Below are 20,218 nucleotides of genomic sequence, written 5' to 3'. Positions count from 1 at the left end.
TCACCTTCCTATTTTCAAAAGATCTCCCTATTTCCTCTTTTCCCTCTCTCTCTCATATATATATACATATACATATATATACATATATATATATACACACACACATACATACATACTTTGGCTTTCTCACAAAAGAGAAACCCTGAGAAATTTAAGTGTCTAATTTATTTTAATTAAAATTATGGTCTCAAAGCGCACCCACTTTTCTACGCATCACTCAAATGTATCCTTCTTCACTGTAGAGTAGTACTTCACTGTGTATAAATACCACATTTTCTTTATCCATTCACCTGCTGATAGAAATGTAGGCCACTTTCAAGATTTAAATATTATGAGTTGTGCTGCTACAAACATGGGTAGAAGTTTATCATTATAACATGCTGTTGTTCATTTTTTGGGACGATGCCTAGAAGGAGAATTGCTGGGTCACATGGAATTTGTTTTATTTTTTGAGGAATCTCCATAATTTCTATAGTGCTTGTACTAGTTTACATTCCCACCAACAATGTAGATTGCCTATGTCTATAGCTTCAAGAGTTTTACCTATGTTATCTTCCAGCAGAGTATTTCTGATTTAGTATCTACATCTTTGATCTATTTTATTTTACTACATGATGAGAGATATGTCTACATTCAATCTTCTGAATGTGGAGAGCCAGTTTTCCCAGCACCATTTGTTAAAGAGGCTATCTTTCCTCTCTAGCATATGTTTTTGGATCCTTTGTCAAAGATCAGATAACTGAATGAATGTACCAGGGGCTTTTCTGCATTCTGTATTATTCCACTGATGGACATCTCTATTTTTCTGCCAGTACCATGCTGTTTCTATCACTGTAGCTTTGTAATAAAACTTCAAATCCATGACTGTGGTACCTCCTTTCTCATGACATTATAGTTTTCATTACAGAGGTCTTTCACTTTCTTGCTTAGGTTAATTCCTAAGTAATTTTTCTTGCAGCTGCTGTGAATGGTATTGTTTTCCTAATTTCTTTCTCTTTGTGTTCATTATTGATGTACATGAACACTATTGTTTTTTGTGCGTTGATTTCGTATACTGCTACCTGCTGAATTAGTTTATTAGTTTTAGAAGTCTTTTGGTGAAATTTCTGGGCCTTTTACATAAAGGATCATGTTGTCTACAAATAAGGATAGTTTGACTCCTTTCATATTTTTTTTTCTTTCATTTCTTTCTCTTGCCTGATTGCTCTGACAATGTTTTGAGTATTATATTGAACAGGAGTGGTGACAGTGGACTTCTTTCTGATTTTAGAGGAAAAGCTTTCAGTTATTCCTCATTTAACATGCTATTGGCAATAGGTTTGTCACAAATGACTTTTATCAGATTGAGATAAGGTTCTTTCATACCTATTTTCTTCACAGTTTTTATCATGAATGGAGTTATTTTTTGTCAAAGACTTTTTCTGCAGCTACTGAAATGATCATGTGATTTTTCTCCCTGCTTCTGTTTATGTGATGTATTACATTTACTGTTTAGCATACATTGAACCATCTTTGCACCCCTGACAAGAAGCCTACCTAATCATGATATATGATCTTTTTGATGATTTGTTGCATTATGTTTGCCAGCATCTTGTTGAGGATCTCTGCATCTATGTTCATTAAACTGATTGGCTGTAGTTTTCTTTTTCAGTACAGTCTTCCTCTGGTTTTGGAATCAAGGTAATGCTAGCTTCCAGGAATGAGTTTGGTAGTACTCCTTTGCCTTTCAGTTTCATTAAGAGTTTGAAGATTACTGGCATTAGATTTTCCCTGAGGTTCTTGAAGCATTCAGTAGCGAATCCATCTGGTCTTCAGCTGTTCTTAGTTGGTAGGACTTTTATTACTATCTCAATATTACTGCTCATCACTGAATTATTCAGAGTTTCTATATCTTCTATTATCCCCTTACCCTCAAAACTATTGCCTCAACGGTCACTAATCAAGCATGCTCTCTTCTGCTATAACATCTTTCTATAATGTTAATTTGTTCACAGTGAAGTCAGTAAGATGGAGAATTATATGTCAGTATTTCCCATACATTAATATATGCCCAGTTTAATATGAAGTTCATGAACTGAAGGCACTACACTGTACGGAGATTGTTGTACTGTGTATGATGCACATCCATGCCACTCTGTTCCTTTTGAAAGGCACTTCCTCATTTTTCTATACTTTGCCCTTATCTCTATAATCCAGTAGCCTCAACCTTCATTACACCACTTTCCATTAAGTAATTATAGCTTTATTTAAAGAAAAAAAATCCTATATTTACTGTAATGTTTCCTTGCATATTAGGGCACTGATATGTCTTTGTAACTGTATTTTTATTTTTACTAGTATTGTTATTGCTTTTATTAGTACTCTGGATACAAAGCTATGTAGATTTTGTGATTTATGCAACTGTAATTTCCCTAGACCTTTTATTTTTAGTGAATGACTTGCAAAAACAAGATTTTTTCAGAAATATATATATTATACCAAAACAACTGCATAAAAATTCTTTAAAACCAACATTGATATTTGTGGCCTATCTCTTTAGAGCTAGTCAGATCTTTCAAGTTTTGCTCCAAAATAAAACCACTACCATCAAAAATACTTAGCAGCTAACACAATGTTATTCATTCCCTATTTATTTTAGTTCCTTCTACATTCAACAAAAGTTGGGAGCTCCTCAGAATAAATATAAGAGAATGGCACAAACATACTCTGATTGACTCCCAAACTTGACTGGACATCAGAATCACAGAAACCAAATCCTAAAATCTAAGAAGTTACTCAGTTGACACTGTTCAATTTATACCTTTACATAAAAAAAAAAAAGCAGAAAAAGTACGCCCCAAAAGACATGCTTTTACTTTCTACAATGATCAATATACAAGTGAAAGAAATATCATTCCAAAATGAAAAGTACTAAAGTTATATAAATAGCCATTTTTAATCATATTCTTCAGAACTGATCAACTCAAACCTAGAAGGGCTATTCAACAGCCATATGACTGAGAGACTTGAAAGAGTAGAAACAGCAACGTAACTATCAACTATTTCTCCAATTAGTTGTCTAAATAAGAATCTCAATATGGAAAATGAGAGCAAAAATCTTAATGTCTGTGATATATGCACACACAGGAAGTTCTATTTTCTTGGCATAAAACTGGCAATCTGAAGTTGTCATCTTTTTCTTTTGATCCTTTTGGAATTCTTGGAGCTGCTAAGGCAAATTATTCTCATTAAAGCCATATCAATATTACACTACTACTGACCATACTGCTTAATTTACCTCAACACAATCCTTCATTAAAATTTCCTACTTATGGGCTGGGGATTTAGCTCAGTGGTTTGGCCACCTGCCTCACAAGCTCAAGGTCCTGAGTTCAATCCCTGGTACCAAAAAATAAAAAAATAAACAAAAATTCCTGCTTATGGCCGAAATTTTTAGCTCAGTGGCGCCATGCCTGCCTTGTAAGCACAAGGCCCTGAGTTCAATCCCCAATACCAGAAAAAAAAAATTTCCTACTTAAGTGCTAACATGAATCTACCAGAGTTGGTAAGTTTTATCACTACTACACTCCACAGCATAATACAAGTGGAACATTCTCATTCTGGCAATGAAAGCATGTTAAGCTTATTAAAATGAAATGCTGTAGGGCATTTCACAGTATCACATGTAATGTACATAAATATTCATTAGCTAGCATTCATAGAATATAACAAAGTTAATTTGAAGCCAAAAAATTTGCTCAATAAATGCTTAATTATTCAATTTAAGCAAACTTTACTCAGGCTATAAAAGAGGATTAATTTAATTTAGATCTCAAATTATATTTTGATCAGGTCTTTACCTAAATGCTTCCCAAAAGATACATTAATGTCTTAACTTTTATTTCCACCAAATATTTGTATTCCTTAATATTACATTTTAAATAAAAAGCAATATGATTAAAGGGTCCATGTGTTTTCTTGTGTCTGATCCTCAAATATTTTCAGTCACTTGGTCATTCTGCTATTTGAAAACTGGATGATATACACTGAGATTCAAAGTAATCAAGAGTTGTTCTCAAGGCACGCACATGCTGCTATGCTCAATGAAATTCACATTGCTCTGAAAATGAATAAAATCACTTCTTCAGTCAAACCACAAAAATACCCCAGAAGGTATTTTAACTGACACAAAAGATGTGGCTTACTACCTACAGCACTATACTTTAATCTTCTATTTGTCAGAACTACACACCAAAGATAAATGACTGCATGAAATCATGTAATAAAATTTCCTGCACCTGACAGCAGGTGCAATCATAGCTAATAAAGAAAAATGACTGGGATAGAAATCTAGGATGTCATCACAGCACACTTATAAGATATTGTAGGACATATCAAAAACACTATACCCAATCTGAACTGCATTAAATATTAAACTAAAACTCATAAAATGCTTCTCTCATCTTGACCTAATTTTGTATGATGTAGTTAAAATGTTTGTTTGTTTGTTGCATGTTTTTTTTGAGATGAGGTTTCACCATGTAGTCCAGGCTGCCTTAAATACATGATCCAATTGTCTCATCCTCCCAAGTGCTAGAAATTCATGCCTGGCTGTTAACATTTTTTTAAAGAGCAACATTTTCATAATGAGATATAAACTATTTAAAACCAGATTTATCTCAAATAGGTATAATGTTCTGTGACAGCAAAAACAACAAATCTTACATGAAGACACTATAGGGATGGTAAACTGGGGCATTAAATGAGGGCAGGGAGAGACCAGGAAGAACAAGGATAACTACTTTGTAGAGGATAGTGGGTATATGTTTTAAATGATTTTTAAATAAAAATTCAAAAATCTTAAAAGTAAAAACATTTTATCTTGTTAAGCCCTTGTACCTTGAGGAAGTTTTAAAAGAGAACTGTAGTTCTCTTACCCAAATCTGTAACTCTAGTCTGTCAGCTGTTACACAGGTGTTTTTAGGAACAATCACTTATATTGTATCTGCAGGAAGAAAGGCTGCTGCCTTTTTAGTAACTGTTAACACTCCTTCAAGTTTTTCTGCAGCTTCAGATATGGCACTCCAGAGAAACCCACAAGGAACCAGGCAAGATCACTTAGTTGTTCTGACTCACTTTTCTAAGTGATCTAGAATGAACCTGGCACACTAAAATCTCATTAGAATCTTAGTGTAATGCTAAATTCTTCACCCAAGAAACATTCCCATTTACCATTTCTAAACAGTGAAGCACGATCTAGAACTGAGTTTGGTCAAGAAGGTGTTCACCTCTACAGGTGATGACAAGTCCCTCCAGCAGGAATATGCGTATTTACCCAGTAAAACCCTCTGCTTTCTTTACGGAAAAGATACAACAGTATCCCCAAACATGGGGATTTACCCCCAGTAGGTACTGTCTTCCAGTACAAACAATAAACCTCTCCACTCTTTCATCTCCTACATATGCTTATTAGCTCTGCACTCACTAAGAGGTCAACCATTGCACCCAGTTATATAATCACAGGGGAAAAAAATCAGATAAACCCAATCTAAGGGACACTCTATAAAATACCTTGTTTATTGGGACTAGTCAAAGTGGTCAAGGTCATCAAAACCAAGGAAAGTCTAAGAAACAGCCACATGTAAAAGGAGCATAAGGAGAGAGGATAACTGAGGTTAACAGTAGCTGAGTGGGCTATTAGAACAGAAAAAGAATATTAGAAAGAAATTCAGAAAAATCAAATAAAGTGTGGGATTTAGTTAATAGCTGTACACCAACACTGACTCATTAGATGTGACATATGTATGTATCTACTTATTAATGTAAGATGTTAACAATGGAGGAAATTGTATGTGAGAAAATGAGAATTCTCTGTGCTTTCTGCAACCTCTTGGCAAATCTAAAACTTTTAAAATTAAGATTTTTAGAAAAAGAAGTTTCTTTAAGTAGCAGACAACAACTCGAACTGGATTAAGCTTAAAATACATGTACTGGCTTATACCTGAAAATACCTGAGGAATGATCCCATTGTAAGCCCAGAGATTCACAGGTTGAGATGGCATCAGGAAGGCATCTTTGCATTTTCTGCCTTCACTCAGCTCACCAGGGGACAGTCTGAGGTTTTGCTTTGTTTTCTGTATTTAGTTATTTTCCCTTTTTTATTAGTATATGTTTGCAGTACATTATAAATACATTCATTGTGGGAAACTGGTACATATACATACTGGATCTTGATCCTTTTTACTTCCCTTCCCCTCCTTCCTATAGCATTTGTTTTGAAGATAATGTCTTTCAAACTTACTGATGTATTAGGGAAAAATCTGAGCAGAGCATAAATTTTACACTTGCTTATGCATGATGTCATTGGACAAAAGAACTAGGTCATGTCAGAAAACTTTTTCTTTTAAGGGCCAGGTAATAAGTTCTGTAGGTATTGTAGATTGTGCCCTCTGTTACAACTACTGACGCTCTGCCTTTGTACAAAAAAAGTAGCCAGACAATAGTTTAAAAAAAAAGGCATAGCTGTTTCCAACAAAATTTTATTTACCAAAACAAGCTGGGCCTTAGTTTGTGGTTCCCTGAACTAACCGAATAAAGAAAGATACCTACAGCTGACCCATGCTATGTAGGAACACTCCAAACACACATACCTCACAGGACGATATGGCTGCAGATACAACTCTACCCTCCAATAGGTTTCTGAGCAGCCTCCTTTCACCAGCTGATGGCAGCACACAAACTGCAGCCCTTCTAACCAGAAAGGCCACAATCTCAATTTTACCCTCTTTCCTCATTCTAGGGTTAGAATTTCCTTAGGGTTTGGTTAGGGTCAAGGTTAGGGTTTTGAAGCCTCAATTTAGCAACAACACCTCCTGCCTCAAAGTTATTGTGGTAACTACCTATATAAAGTGCTTAGAACACATTCTGGCACTCAGTGCTTTCTATGTATAATAACTTCTGCCTTGTTGCATTAAGTTTCCAATTGCTGTTGTTACAAATCACCCCAAACTTAGTGGCTTAAAATAACAGGAATTTATTATCTCACAGTTCCGAAGAACAGCAGTCCAAAATCAGTTTCACTGGGAGTCCCTGTGATTACCTTGGGCCCACCAGATAATCCAGGATCATATCTCTTCTCAAGAACCTTCATTTCATAGTATCTTCAATTTTGTTGTTGTTGCCATGTGTGGTAAACTGATATAGCTTCCAAAGATTTGCTCATATCCTTCCCCCAGAATTTTTGAATGCCATCTTATTTGGAAGAACACTCTGCAAATACAAGGTTAAGGATCCTGAGATGAGAAGATAACCCTGAATTATCCAGGTGGTGTTTAAATGCCACAAGAGAGACAGGCAAAAGGAATTAGACACACACAAGTTTTTTAAATGCTCTTCTTCTATTTGGGTCATTATTGCAAAAAGAAACAACTTTATTATTCTACCACTGAGCTATATCCCCAACCCAACCCACCCCTTTTTTGTGGTAGCGGGGACTGAAGCCAAGATCCTCACAATGAGCTGCATCCTCAGCTCAATTTATATTTTTTATTTTGAAACAAAGTCTCACTAAGTTGCCCAGGAAGGACTTGAACTACAATCCTCCTGCCCTAGCCTCCTAAAGTGCTGAGAGTACAGGCATATACCACTGTGCCTGACTTCAAAGCTGTACTTTTTCCCTACAAGAAATAAACACAAATTTCAGTTGTACATTCATGGGAACATATATACAAAAATTATTTTCTCATATTTTATTCATGATGTTTAGATAGTTGAATCATCAATTATAAAAATGTTTAAGGGGCCTGGGATTTAGCTCAGTGGTACCGTGCCTGCCCCACAAGTGCAACGTCCTGAGTTCGATCCCCAGTATCACAAAAAAAAAAAAATGTTTAAGGATTTACAAAGTCTACCTTTACTGTCTGTTCTTTTTGCTTTACTGAATTCAAGCTAAGGCAATTTTCCTTTAACTTTCCAGTATTCCTACCCTTCTGAATGATAAACAAGAAAAAGCTTAAACCTGTATTTCAGCTGCTTTTGAGACCTGTTATACAATCTGTTCTCCAAATGAAGCACAAAAGAATAAAGAATCAAAGTTATACAGCAGCAAAAATCACATTCTCCTCAGACTAGTGGTCATGCTTTAGCTTCTATTTTCTCCAATTATTTTAAAACTTTTCTAATTTTTGAGATTTCAACAACATCAGTTTTTTTATAATATTATTTATAAAGAAAAACACTAAGACTTATAGGACCAACCTGTTACAGGTCAGAACACAACTATTTTCTGTCACACAATAATTAATATTCAGTCTTTCAGAATGAAAAAGAGAATGCTACTTACAAAGCAACAGAACCTGAAATCCAGAAATTATTAATATTCATATTAACTAGCCATGCACACAATGTTCATTTTCAATTTTATATAATTTAGTCTGCCAGGCTTCAACTGAGGGCTCCATAACACACTGCCATGAAAAAATAAAACCTAACAAAACTATTTCCAGTTTACCTTAAAGCTGATGGACACACAGTTAAAAAGCATTATATTCTGGCAAATTAAGAGTTTACAGCCGTAAGATTTGAATAAATTGCTTAAAAGTAGACCAGACTGACCAAATAATTAAACAATATTTTTCCTGTATCTGGAACATTATAATTGATTAACTTTTAAAACTACAGAATTATTAACTCAATGTTCGCTTATTCACCATTTGGTTTGTCCAGGAGAGCACAGAATACCAAAACAAAAACAAAAAAAAAGGGCAGTTGGGCTGAATTTTAATGCAAAAGAAAGGGTCTGCTAAGGTACAGAATGTGGAGTTTTGAGAAATGTGATTGAAACTAAGATCTGTGAAGGAGTTGGGGATGGAAGTCAGTGATAGAGCTTGCCTAGCGTGTACCAGGGCTTGAGTTCAATCCCCAGCACATTTTTTCTTTAAAAAATGAGTAAGCTTTAGCGGGAAAGGAGAAATTTTGTTTTAGTCTTAATAAAAAAATATAAGACAGGTGTACCTTTGTATTCCCAGCACTCTGGAAGCCTGAGGCAGGAGGATCACAAGATCAAGGCCAGCCTTAAATGTTAGCAATTTAGGGAGATCCTGTCACAAAATAAAAAGTAAAAGAAAGGAGCTAGAGAGGTAGCTCAGTACCAAGGCCCGGATCTCAATCCTCAGTACCAAAGAGGAGAAAAATGTATAACAGGAAACACAAAGTCATCTTTTATTTCTAGACAAAACAAAAATGCCACATTCAGCTGTGGTTTTTATTAACTTAAAAATGTGCAAAGCTTTCAGAAGAAGTAAGCCCAAATGTTACTCCAAATACATTTTGCTTAAGGGCAGAAAGACTTATGCTCCAATAAATAGTTTAAAGTTTGTGTGATGAAAGGAATGTTTGGGGGCCATTTTCAAAAGTAGCACAGGAAGACAGAAGGAGGTAGAAGGTAAAAGTTCCATTCAGGAGGATATAAAAGTTACTCTCCAGCTTAAAATAAGTCTACTATAGATATTCAATTTAAATGGAATTGTAACCATCAGTTATACTCCACCAAAGCCTTTCATACTTAACCACTGTTTAAAAAAAAATAGCAAAATTTTATCAATTTCTCCAACACCTGCACGTTTTTAATACTCAACATACAAACCATTACAGCAACCTAGATCAATACACTAGGCAAATGGGAGGAGAATGTTTGCTTAAATTCTTACCTTGCCACAGTCAGGTACTGTCACCATGAGAAGATGGTGGCTCCTCAGTGAACAATGAGTTCTGATCAGGATCTAGTCTGGCTTAATGTGAGAGACAGCTTGTGAACTACCTGCATCAGTCACCCACAAGGCCATTAAAATGGCATGTTTCTTAACCCTAGAACTGGTATGTTCATCAAAACCTTCATGTTGAACAACTTCCAGATCAAAATTTAGTAACTGTTTTTGTGTAGATTTGTAAAGGTAACATATTTGCTCCAAGTTACATTCATTTCTACAACTATTTAAAAAGATAAAACTGAACTAAATGGCCCAACACATTTGCCTCCAGCATTAATCAAATATTTTACGTAGTTATCTTCTCTTTTTTTGTGGATCTCTGCTACTCAATAGCATATTTCCTCATACCATCATCAACAAGAAATATGGCGAGTGAGCCTGAGTTACAGAATTTGGAAAAATCTTGTTAAAATTCAGAGTCTGATTTGATATGGTTGGAAGAAAAGGATTCTGCATTTCTAACAAAAACCTAGAGGATACTGCAACCCTTAATGATGTAGTACTGCATTGTCCTATGGAAATGGGCCAAGTGATATATTATTTTTAACTTTCTAGTAACATTAATAAAAAACTAAAAACTGATCAAATTAACATGGTATAACTCAAAATATCCAAACCATTACCATTTCAATGTTTTTAAACCATTTTAAAATTAATGAGATATTTTATATTATTTTTCCATATTCTTCAAACCCCAGCATAAATTTTGCACTTACAGAACGTATCTTAACTCAGAACAGCACAACCCAAGGGCTCAATAACCATATATGGCTCATGGCTACTTTACTGAACAAAATAAGTCAAGTGGATTGACGTATTTTAATGATCCTGTACCTCTAATTTCCTTAGAATGTTTAAGTACTAAAAAATTTATTATTAGACAGCTTCATTAAAAACTTGGCTATTAGTATGTTACATCAGTAGAAGACTGTTTGTTTCTTATGTTTTCCTTTTATGAACTCTGGAGTTCCATGAGGTGACAGATGTCACAGCCAAATCACCAGCACATCCCATTTTCCTTTCATCTAGACAATCCATGACTGAACAATGAAGCATAGAAAGGACATAATTAGGAGTGAAATGTTCAGGCTATAGGAAAGGAAAAGGCAGAAGCCTAAGTAATGGTAAGAATGACAGTGGGAAAAGAGAATGTGATTTTCTAAGACAATACTGGTACAACTTCTGTGGGGAAAGTGGAAAAGATATCTCCTTACTTTTTTTTTATTAAGTTTATTTATTGGTACATTTTAGGTATACAATATAGTTACATTCATCATTGGGATCTTGTACCTTTACATGATGTATCTTGGTTCTTACTTTTTTCCCCATTCCCCAGCCTTCCCTTCACACCCTCCACCCTTACCTTTATAAATACAAACTTGGGGGGGTACATCGCAGTACTTTGGGAGGCTGAGGCAGAAGGATCAAATATAGATTAAATCTAAAATAAGGGCTGGAGATTTAGCTCAGTGGTTCTGCCACCTGCCTCACAAGCACAAGGTCCTGAGTTCAATCCCTGCTACCAAAAAAAATCTAAAATAAAGAGCCAGGAGGAGTAGTGCACACCGCTAATCCCAGAACTCTGGAGGCTGAGGCAGGAGGATCTTAGTGAGTTCAAAGCCAGTCTGGAATATACCTAGTGAATTAAAGGCCACCCTGAACTACATGGCAAAACCTTGTCTCAAAACCCCCCCCAAAAAATATATATATATATAAACGTTGTTTAAATATCAATTTAAATATCAAACTTTTAAAAACTGCTAAAGAAGTAAAAGCTCATCTACAACAAAACAAAAAGTAAATTCAATTCCTGTCAAAGATAGTCAAACAGGTTTCTATATGCCAGGATTCCCCAAACAAGATTAAGCATTTAAGATGAATAAGGTCATACTCATCAGACAGTTTCAGGCAAAGAATCAGCTAGACATCTGCCTACAACACTTAATCACATTTTGACACTATCTTGAGGCAAGTACAATCACACAGCACTTAATAACAGGTATCCATTCGGAGAAATGGGTCCTTGGTAAATTCATTCCTGTGTGAACAACAAGAATGTATGTATACAAACCTAGATGATATGGCTTAGGCACACCTAACTAGTGGTACTAGTCACCATCATACACATATGTGGGTCTATAATGGACTGAAACAAAGTTATGTGGCACATGACTATATACAGTGGTACCTCTCAGTGCACAAACAGTTGTTTGTGAACAACTTGGTTTGCAAATAGAAGAGTTTGGCAAAATTTTGTTTTTGTTGGCAAACTCTCCATCAGATGATGAACACAACTGAGGCCATCTTACATGCACGAACATGAACATGGCCATCTTTTCCAGAATCATAAAATGAATTAAGTTCATGAATCAAGATACCATTTTAAAAGAACAGTATCAGAGATTTACGACAGAAAATAAAAGATGCCAAATACATTAAATATTAGCTTTCTTTTTAAATAATGGTGAAGAGCTGACAAGCTCCATGATGATGAAGTAAGAAAATACAAACCAAGAAAGTGATCCAATTTCACTGGTCCATACTAACTGATGTTTTCAGACAGAAAAGTGGTAAAGGTACATTTCATTGCCAATATGAACATAGGCCAACTGAGATTATCCAGTCCGGAGCACAGAAAGAAAAATTTAAATACAGAAAAGTAAACACAGCCTAGGAAACCATGGGACACCACCAAGCATACTAACATATGTAATACCAGTTTTAGAAGAGAAGAAAAGCAGCTAAAAAGAATACTTGAAGAAATAATGGCCAAAAACATCTAAAATGTGGTTAAAAACATTAATTTACATATCCAAGAAACTTAACTAATTCTGAGTAAAATAAACTAAAAAAAAATCCATACCTACACATTACAGCAAAAATGTTCAAAGATAAAGCACAAGGGCCAGGGATTTATCTCAGTGGTGCCACTCCTGCCTCCTAAGTGAAAGGTCCTGAGTTTGATCCCTGGTATGGAAAAAAAACAAAGATAAAGTGCAAGGCGAGAAATGATTTATTATGTATAAGGGAACTTCCATAAGATTAACAGCTGATGTGTGATCATGGAGACAAAAAGACAACAGAATAACATATTAAAGGTACTGAAAAAAAAAAGAATAGCACCCAAGATTTTTATACCCACTTAAACTATCCACCAAAATGGGGGGATTAAAAAAAAAATGAAGACGTTTCCAGATAAACAAAAAATAAGAGAATATGTAGTTAGCAATCTTGTCCCACAAGACATATTAATAAGAATTGTTAGGCTAAAATGAAAAGAACAGACTATAAACAGACTGCAGACTAAAAAAAAAATGAAGAGGATAGTAAAGTAATTAAGAATGAAAAATATAAAGTTTTACACGTATAAAAAAACATAATTTTCTTTTTTCATCTACCTAATTTGAAAGAATTCCACATAAAGCAATAATTTTTTAAAAATCTGTGTTGCTGGGCACACGATGTATAAATAATACTTTGTATAAAATAACCCAAAGGAAGAGACAGCAAATGAGCTACATGAGAACAAAGTTTTTATATACTATTAAAACTGAATAGATTATCAATCCAAACTAGATTATTATATATTTATAATCCCTATGATAACCTTAAAATACAAAACATAAGAAAAATAAAATGATGCACTAGAAAATAATGGAAAATGTTATATGGAGGAACACAGAATCAAGACAAAATACTATACAGAAAAGAAATAGCAACATGGTAGACATTGTTATTAATAGCTATGTTAAACATATATGAATTAAATGCTCCAATTAAACACTGTTGGCTTAATGATTTTGTGTTTCTGCTTTTGGTTTTGTTCTTTTGAGACAAGATTTCACTGTGCAATTCAAATTGGCCTTGAACTCACCAGATAGCCCACCTGGCCTCAAACTTTCAGAGATCCTCTTGCCTCAGCCTCTTGAGTGCTGGGATTATAGGCGTATACCACCACACCTTTCATCTTAATGGGTTTTTAAAAGAATGACTCAATATGCTGTCTACAAGAAAAACATTTTAAACACAGGTATCACATAATGATGTTTTGATCAATGATAGACAAAAATATATCATGGTAGTCCCACAAGACACACCTAATGATGTCACAGTTATGTTACTTTGTAAACATAATCTATGATGCCTGCACAGAAAAAACTGCCTAATGAATAACTTCTTAAAAATTGCTCCCATTATTTAGCGACACATATATACATAAAGATATTAAACAGATTGTAAGTAAAAGGCTAGAAATGATATTCCACATGAACAGTACCAAAAAGAGAGCTAGAGTGGCATTACTAATATATAACAAAGACTTAAAGAAAACAATTATCAGAGACAATTTTTTATAAAGATAAAAAGATAAATCTATCAACAAGATGAAACATTTACAAACATACAACATCAGAGTTTCAAAATACATGGAGCAAGGCCAGTAATATTTAAGGAAAAATAGATGATGTAACAATTGAGATTTCAATATCCTACTTTTAATAGCAGGCAAAGAAATTAGAAAAGCAACAAGGAAAAGAAGACTAGAATGTTACAAAGGCTTCTTAGATGCACATGCAACACTCACCAGGATAGATTAAGAGGCCATAAAGAACTCATGATAAGCTTAAAAGAACTTAACTCACCCAAAGTATACTCTCTAAACACAATGGAATTTAAATTAGAAATAACACAAGGGTGTTTGAGTAATTCAAAATTAGTAGAAATCAAATTACATACTCCTAAATAATAGGTGAAAGAAGAATTCACAATGGAAATTACAAAATACTTTGAGATGAATGCAAACAAAAACACAACTATCAAAATTTATGAGATGGAAATGAAAGCAGTGATTTAAAAAATTAACTTATAACCAATTATATTTTTAAAAAGTAGGAAAAAAGCTCCAACCAATAATGTAAGTTTCCACCTCATAAATCCAATAAAAGAACCAGATGTGGTGGTACATGTCTATAATCCCAGCGCTTGGGAGGCTGAGGTGGGAAGATCAGAAAGCGGTACTGGTCAACCTGGGCTACATAGAGTTCAAGGCCAGCCTGACTGTCCGTTGAGACTCTGTCTCAATCATCTGCTTCCCTTAATCCTAGAAATCTAATTAAAAATAAATAAATAAACTAAAAACTACATCCAAAGCAAGAAGATGGAAATATAGTAAAGATACTAAAGCAGAAAAAAAAACACAAAAAAGAGATAAAATTGACAAAATGAAGTCTCCTTTAAAAAGATAAACGAATTTGTCCAAACGTTAGCTAATATTGTCCATCAACTCTGTTAAATAATACATGTAATTTTACTTATAGCCATAACCTATGGGGAAACATGGCCATGCCCAATGCACATGAAAGTAAAATGATCAGACAAAAAAAACACGGAATAAAGAAGTCAAAGTTTAAGACCATGTTCTCTACATAACGTTGAATTGCCTGGGCCACTTTTGGATTTGTGAAAATCTAAACTCTATATTTTAAAGAATACAATCATATTAAAATACTTTTGTCTCATACAGTCATTTAATTATGTATATACTGTTCTCTTAGCTTACATTGGGCATCACTGAAAAATTTCATTCTACATTAATTTACAAATTTCACATACTTAGTAAAAGTGTGATTTGTAGGAAAATGGATGCACCTTCAGGCCATAATGTTAAGTGAAGTAAATCATACACACAAGGTTAAATATCACCTGGCTTATCCTATATGAGAAAATCAATATATAAATGAAGTACAAAATAAAAGAGAGAAAATAGGAAAAAAAGAAAGAGGAAAAAAGAAGTTACCGTAATCCAGTATAGACAAAGTATCTAAAAGTGCACCTTGACTTGGTGCAACTGTCTTAGTGTTTTACATGGTGTTTGGCCTATTAGTCTGGTTGTTAATCTGATGTATGATAATTAACTTTCTAAGGATTTACAAATAAATGAATATGGTACTGGCAAAAAAAAAAAAAAAGGAGGGTTGGAAGGAAAGAGAAAAAAAAGAATTGATATCCATAATGTATATGTATCAATTCCCCCAACTGAATGTAATAATTATGTACTACAAACATGTAATGATAAAAATTAAAAAGAAAAAAGAAAATGAAAGACCTAAAAGAATCAGTATAAATGCACAAATGTAAATTACATGTAACTGAAGAGCTGGTCACACATAAAACGAGTATTTGTCCCAAAAAAAGGAATACAAAATATGCTATTTCTAATTTAAATAATTTTGCTAAAACTGTTTATGGTAACTTAACGAATCTTAACTTTCCACTGTTGGCTCAACAACACTGAATTACCAAATAGCCAGTAAATATCACTTACACATTGTGTTATGATAGCCTGTACCACACAACCAAACATAAGCAATCTTGATGCTTCATTAACTTCAGATTTATGGCTGGAAGTCTGTAGAGATGGCAAGAACACAAAAGGTTGGGTGGTACAGAGGTGTACGCAAGGTATAGAACTGTATACCTTAATCCTTTAAAATGAGTCATATTTTAAAAAAATTATATTGCTTGAGAATTTTAATTATTAATTATGCTAGAATAGTCTGAATATTAAGACATACATGTAAATAACATTAATGTGATCAGATACTAAGCAACAAAAAATTTTTAAAACACCTACATGAAAATATGCAGCTAGATGCTACTAAAAAATTCAAACAACAGGTGACACTCTAATAAAAATAATAATTACTGTAATATAAAGTTGAGGAGATAAACCTAAAATTTAACATTATACTGCTTGGCCAATCCATATAATAATTACTTAATTTTTCTCCCAAATCATAATCCATATCTTTGAGGAAATGTTTCAGATGCTACTGAAAAAAGGTAGTTGTTTCTGGGCCCCAATAAAAATCAGGGAGCTTTCACCTTCTCTCCTCCTAGTCTCTCGCACTTGAGTTTACAAGAATACAGCAAAAAAATTTAATGATGCAATTGTGCTCAATGATATATGAACTGGTTTATTCTATTTAAATTTTTTTAAATTTTGTTACAAAATACCTTATAAGGCATTTTTGTTAGACTATGAAAAGTAAGCAAACTGTTCAGGTTGGGTGTTTATGTCTATTCCAAATTAAATGTGTGGCATCAATTAAACTGAAATATACTTTTAAATTTTATTTCTTATGAATGATTATTTCACAGCAAGAGTGGGCCTTTACAAGAATAAAACTTAAAAAAAATAAGACTAAAATATCTTTGAGCTAAATTATTTCAATGGGAATTCTAGCAAATATCAAATCATTTTGATGACTGTCTAATTTGTAAAGATCTATCAAATAAGAGCCTAAAGTGTAACATAAAATCCAATACCTTGAAAGTAATTTTCATATTTATATAGCACATATTTTATGGATTTTCTGCAAATATTTGTGGCTGGCTTGTTACTATTCTCACATATTAAGAAATCTTGTCCCATTTTTAATAACTATATTAAATAAACATACAGCTAATAATTACGCTTCTTTATGTGGGACTGGGGATTGAACTCAGTGTTTACACTGAGCAACGTGTCCGAACTTTTTTGTTATGTTTTGTATTGTTTTGTTTTTTAAAACAGACCCTTACTAATTCACTAGCCCCAGGTTGGGCTCAAACTTGTGAATCTCCTGCCTCAGCCTCCCGGAGTGCTAGGATTACAGGCATGCACTATCACACCTGGCTTAATTATGTTTTCTGATTATAGAGATTATAGCTGAAACCTCAGGAAGGAAGGAATTTTTGTTAAATACACCACTAGGTAAGTAATTCAAAGTAAATAAAGAATGTATGCAATATCTTCAAATAATTAAATACAAGGGTGATGTGTGACCAGTGATCCCATTACATATCATTTAAATTTTTAAAAAATACTAGAGATGCTTCCACAGCACCCTAACAGAAAAGCAGATGAGGCCATGGGGCCTGCCCCCAGCCAACTCCACACTGCAGATTCAATGCCGAGCCCATATCAAATCATCAACTCCTACCTGGCTCTCCATTTTTATTCCCCTTAGTACAGGGCTGCAGAGGTGCTGATTATGGATGAGACCAACACCCTGGCAGAGACGGTAATCTCCAGAGTTGGCTGTTCCAGAAAAAAATAACAGACCTGGCCAGCAGCACTGGTCCCAAGACCAGTCCTATTGTAAACCGCAGAACAGTGTTAAGATTTACAGAGAGAGTGACTCCTGCACAGCAGGATAGAATTACTTACAAAAGAAACCCAGTACAGAGACTGCCATAAATTATTGCCACAGAGTTTCATCAGGTGTCATTTTGGAAGGGGTTGTGTTGAACTGAGCTGAAAAACAACTACACTATATCTTCACTCCAGGATTTTCAGAGCTACCCTACCACAGTGAATGGGGGAAAAACAGCTATGGGAAACAGACACAGAGGGAGATGATTAGGACTACAAATAGATCCCCAGAGAAGTTCATCCTCAGGGCAGGAAGGACACAGGAGGCACCACACCCCATGGTGTATAGCTTTCAGAGGTGGCTGGATCTGAAAGTGATGGCAATTAATCCAATAATCCACTGCCTAGAGTGCAGAGCAGTGATCTGATTGCTTATCTATTTACTAATATGAACAGGGATGTATATGCCTTAGCTTGGACACTTGCCATGGTCTCAGATTTCTCGAAGAGGGGCCTCTGGTGCAGGTGCAGCACCTCACAAACTCACAGGCCATAGAGTAACACAGAGAGGACCAGGACTTGCTGGAGTCCAAGACTGCGGGTATTAGAAGGAAACTACTCAAGTAGAAATACAGAGGGAATTATTTTTTGGACTCTTTTTTCCCTCCTGTACTGGTTTTTGGTGTTTGGACTCCTCCCAAAACCTCATTTTTTCATTTGGCTTTCTTTTCTTTTTTTTACCCCTCTTTTAATTTTTCCTTTATTATTTTCTTTTCCTTTAGTTTGCTATTTTTAATTATTTTTTTCTTGTTTGTTCTTTTCCATTACTTTTATGTAAGACTATTAACTTCCTTTTATTACTTAATAGGATCTTTCACTTCTGTCACCTGTTTCTCAACCTCTATTGCTTAATTTTTTGTATTTTATGTTTTTCATGCTCCTATTCCCCACAACCTAAATCTTTACCAGCATAACAATTAAGCTTTATGAATCTTTAGACAGTTAACTATATGCTATGACAGTTAAATACTGTTCTATTGTTTGTGGAGATAAGTTTGTTCCAGGTAGTATTTACTGTAGGTAGATGTTTAAGTTTATCTTAGACTCTATACTATAACCACAGGTCTCTTTTCTGTGCTTAAGGGTGGTACATTATAGGTTCTCAGGCCATGTCAATTTCCAGTTTGTCTTAGACACTATTATTTTTGCTGATTCAATTACTGGAGCTCAGGTGACATAGTTGTTGTTATCAACTGGTTTTCTCTGTATGCTGTAGATGACCAGAATAAAAAACTAAGAGTCCATGAATACATACCAAATAGAAACTTAGGAGATTAAAAATTTTACCGAAAGTACGGGCAGCAGAAGCAACCAATATGAGGACAGAGTGGCAGAACTAGAAGACAGGGATGGTGTCAGTGTTCTATTAACGAGAGATACCTTAAAAACAAGGGAATGTGAAAAATGGATTCAACAGCTGCTAAATGACACAAAGATTAATCCAATATTAATTGGAATTAGTGAAAAATCAGAAGACAACAAAAATGGTATAAAAACCTGTTTACATAGATAACAGCAGAAAACTTTCCAAACATGAAAAAAGAATATACAGATAAGTAAGACATACAGAGCCCCAAGTACCCACAATCAGAAAAGAACATCTCACAGTCAAAATCCTAGAAGTCCAACACAAAAACAGAATCTTAAAAGTTGTTAGAAAAAAACCAAAGAATCACTTATGAAAAACATATTAGAATTATGGCAGATTTCTCAACACAAACCTTAAAGACCAGGAGAGCTTGGAATGAAGTGTGTCAAGCCCTAAACAAGAACACCCTCCAGGCCAGACTAATATATCCTACAATATTATCTTTCAAAATTAACAGAGAAATAAGATATTTCCATGATAAGCAACACATAAAGATACCCATGGCCACCAAACAAAAAAATTCTCAAGGATATCCCAGGAAGAGAAAATGAAGCTAACAATGCTAAAAGATCAAACAGTATGATCATTGCAAGTACAGTGAGCAATTAAGTACAAAGAAAGAAAAGGAATCAGCAACAGGAAAATAATGCAATGACAGAAATAAGACAAAACTGTTCAGCAATTATGCTCAATGTGAATGGTTTCAACTTCCTAATCAAAAGACACAGATTGGCAAAATAATCCAACAGTATGCTTTATACAAGAAACATATTTAACCCAAAAAGAAATTCATAAAATAAAAATCAAAGGACGGAAAACAATATTCCATGCAACAACAACCTGAAAACAAGCAGGAATAGCTATCCTACTTTCAAATAAAGTGAATTTTAAGCCAAAACTGATCAGAAG

The 20,218-nt window shown here is 34.3% G+C and overlaps 1 protein-coding gene across 8 annotated transcripts in view; it reads right to left on the bottom strand.

Moving 5' to 3' along the window:
- Positions 1-20,218, bottom strand: part of Arhgap32 (Rho GTPase activating protein 32) — a 320,258-nt gene that overhangs the window by 227,740 nt on the left and 72,300 nt on the right. The window contains exons 1-5 of one of the 8 annotated variants that reach the window (XM_087214289.1): positions 16,069-16,304; positions 13,621-13,750; positions 12,610-12,713; positions 9,687-9,767; positions 7,079-7,248 (exon numbers count right to left, since the gene is read on the bottom strand). The exons of 2 other annotated variants lie outside the window; for them this stretch is intronic. In XM_087214289.1, the coding sequence (XP_087070415.1) occupies positions 7,079-7,107 (29 nt within the window). In that variant the 5' untranslated portion in view covers positions 7,108-7,248; positions 9,687-9,767; positions 12,610-12,713; positions 13,621-13,750; positions 16,069-16,304. Of the gene's footprint in view, positions 1-7,078; positions 7,421-9,686; positions 9,768-12,609; positions 12,714-13,620; positions 13,751-16,068; positions 16,305-20,218 lie in introns of those variants that run through there. 5 more of the 8 variants (XM_087214290.1, XM_087214293.1, XM_087214291.1 and 2 more) reach the window with 5 other exon arrangements.

The sequence above is a fragment of the Heterocephalus glaber genome, unplaced genomic scaffold (assembly GCF_053883595.1).
Source record: "Heterocephalus glaber isolate CG9 unplaced genomic scaffold, H.glaber_assembly_v1.0 deba00001446, whole genome shotgun sequence".
Classification (NCBI taxonomy): Eukaryota; Metazoa; Chordata; class Mammalia; order Rodentia; family Bathyergidae; genus Heterocephalus; species Heterocephalus glaber.
This window is presented reverse-complemented; position numbering and strand designations above follow the sequence as displayed.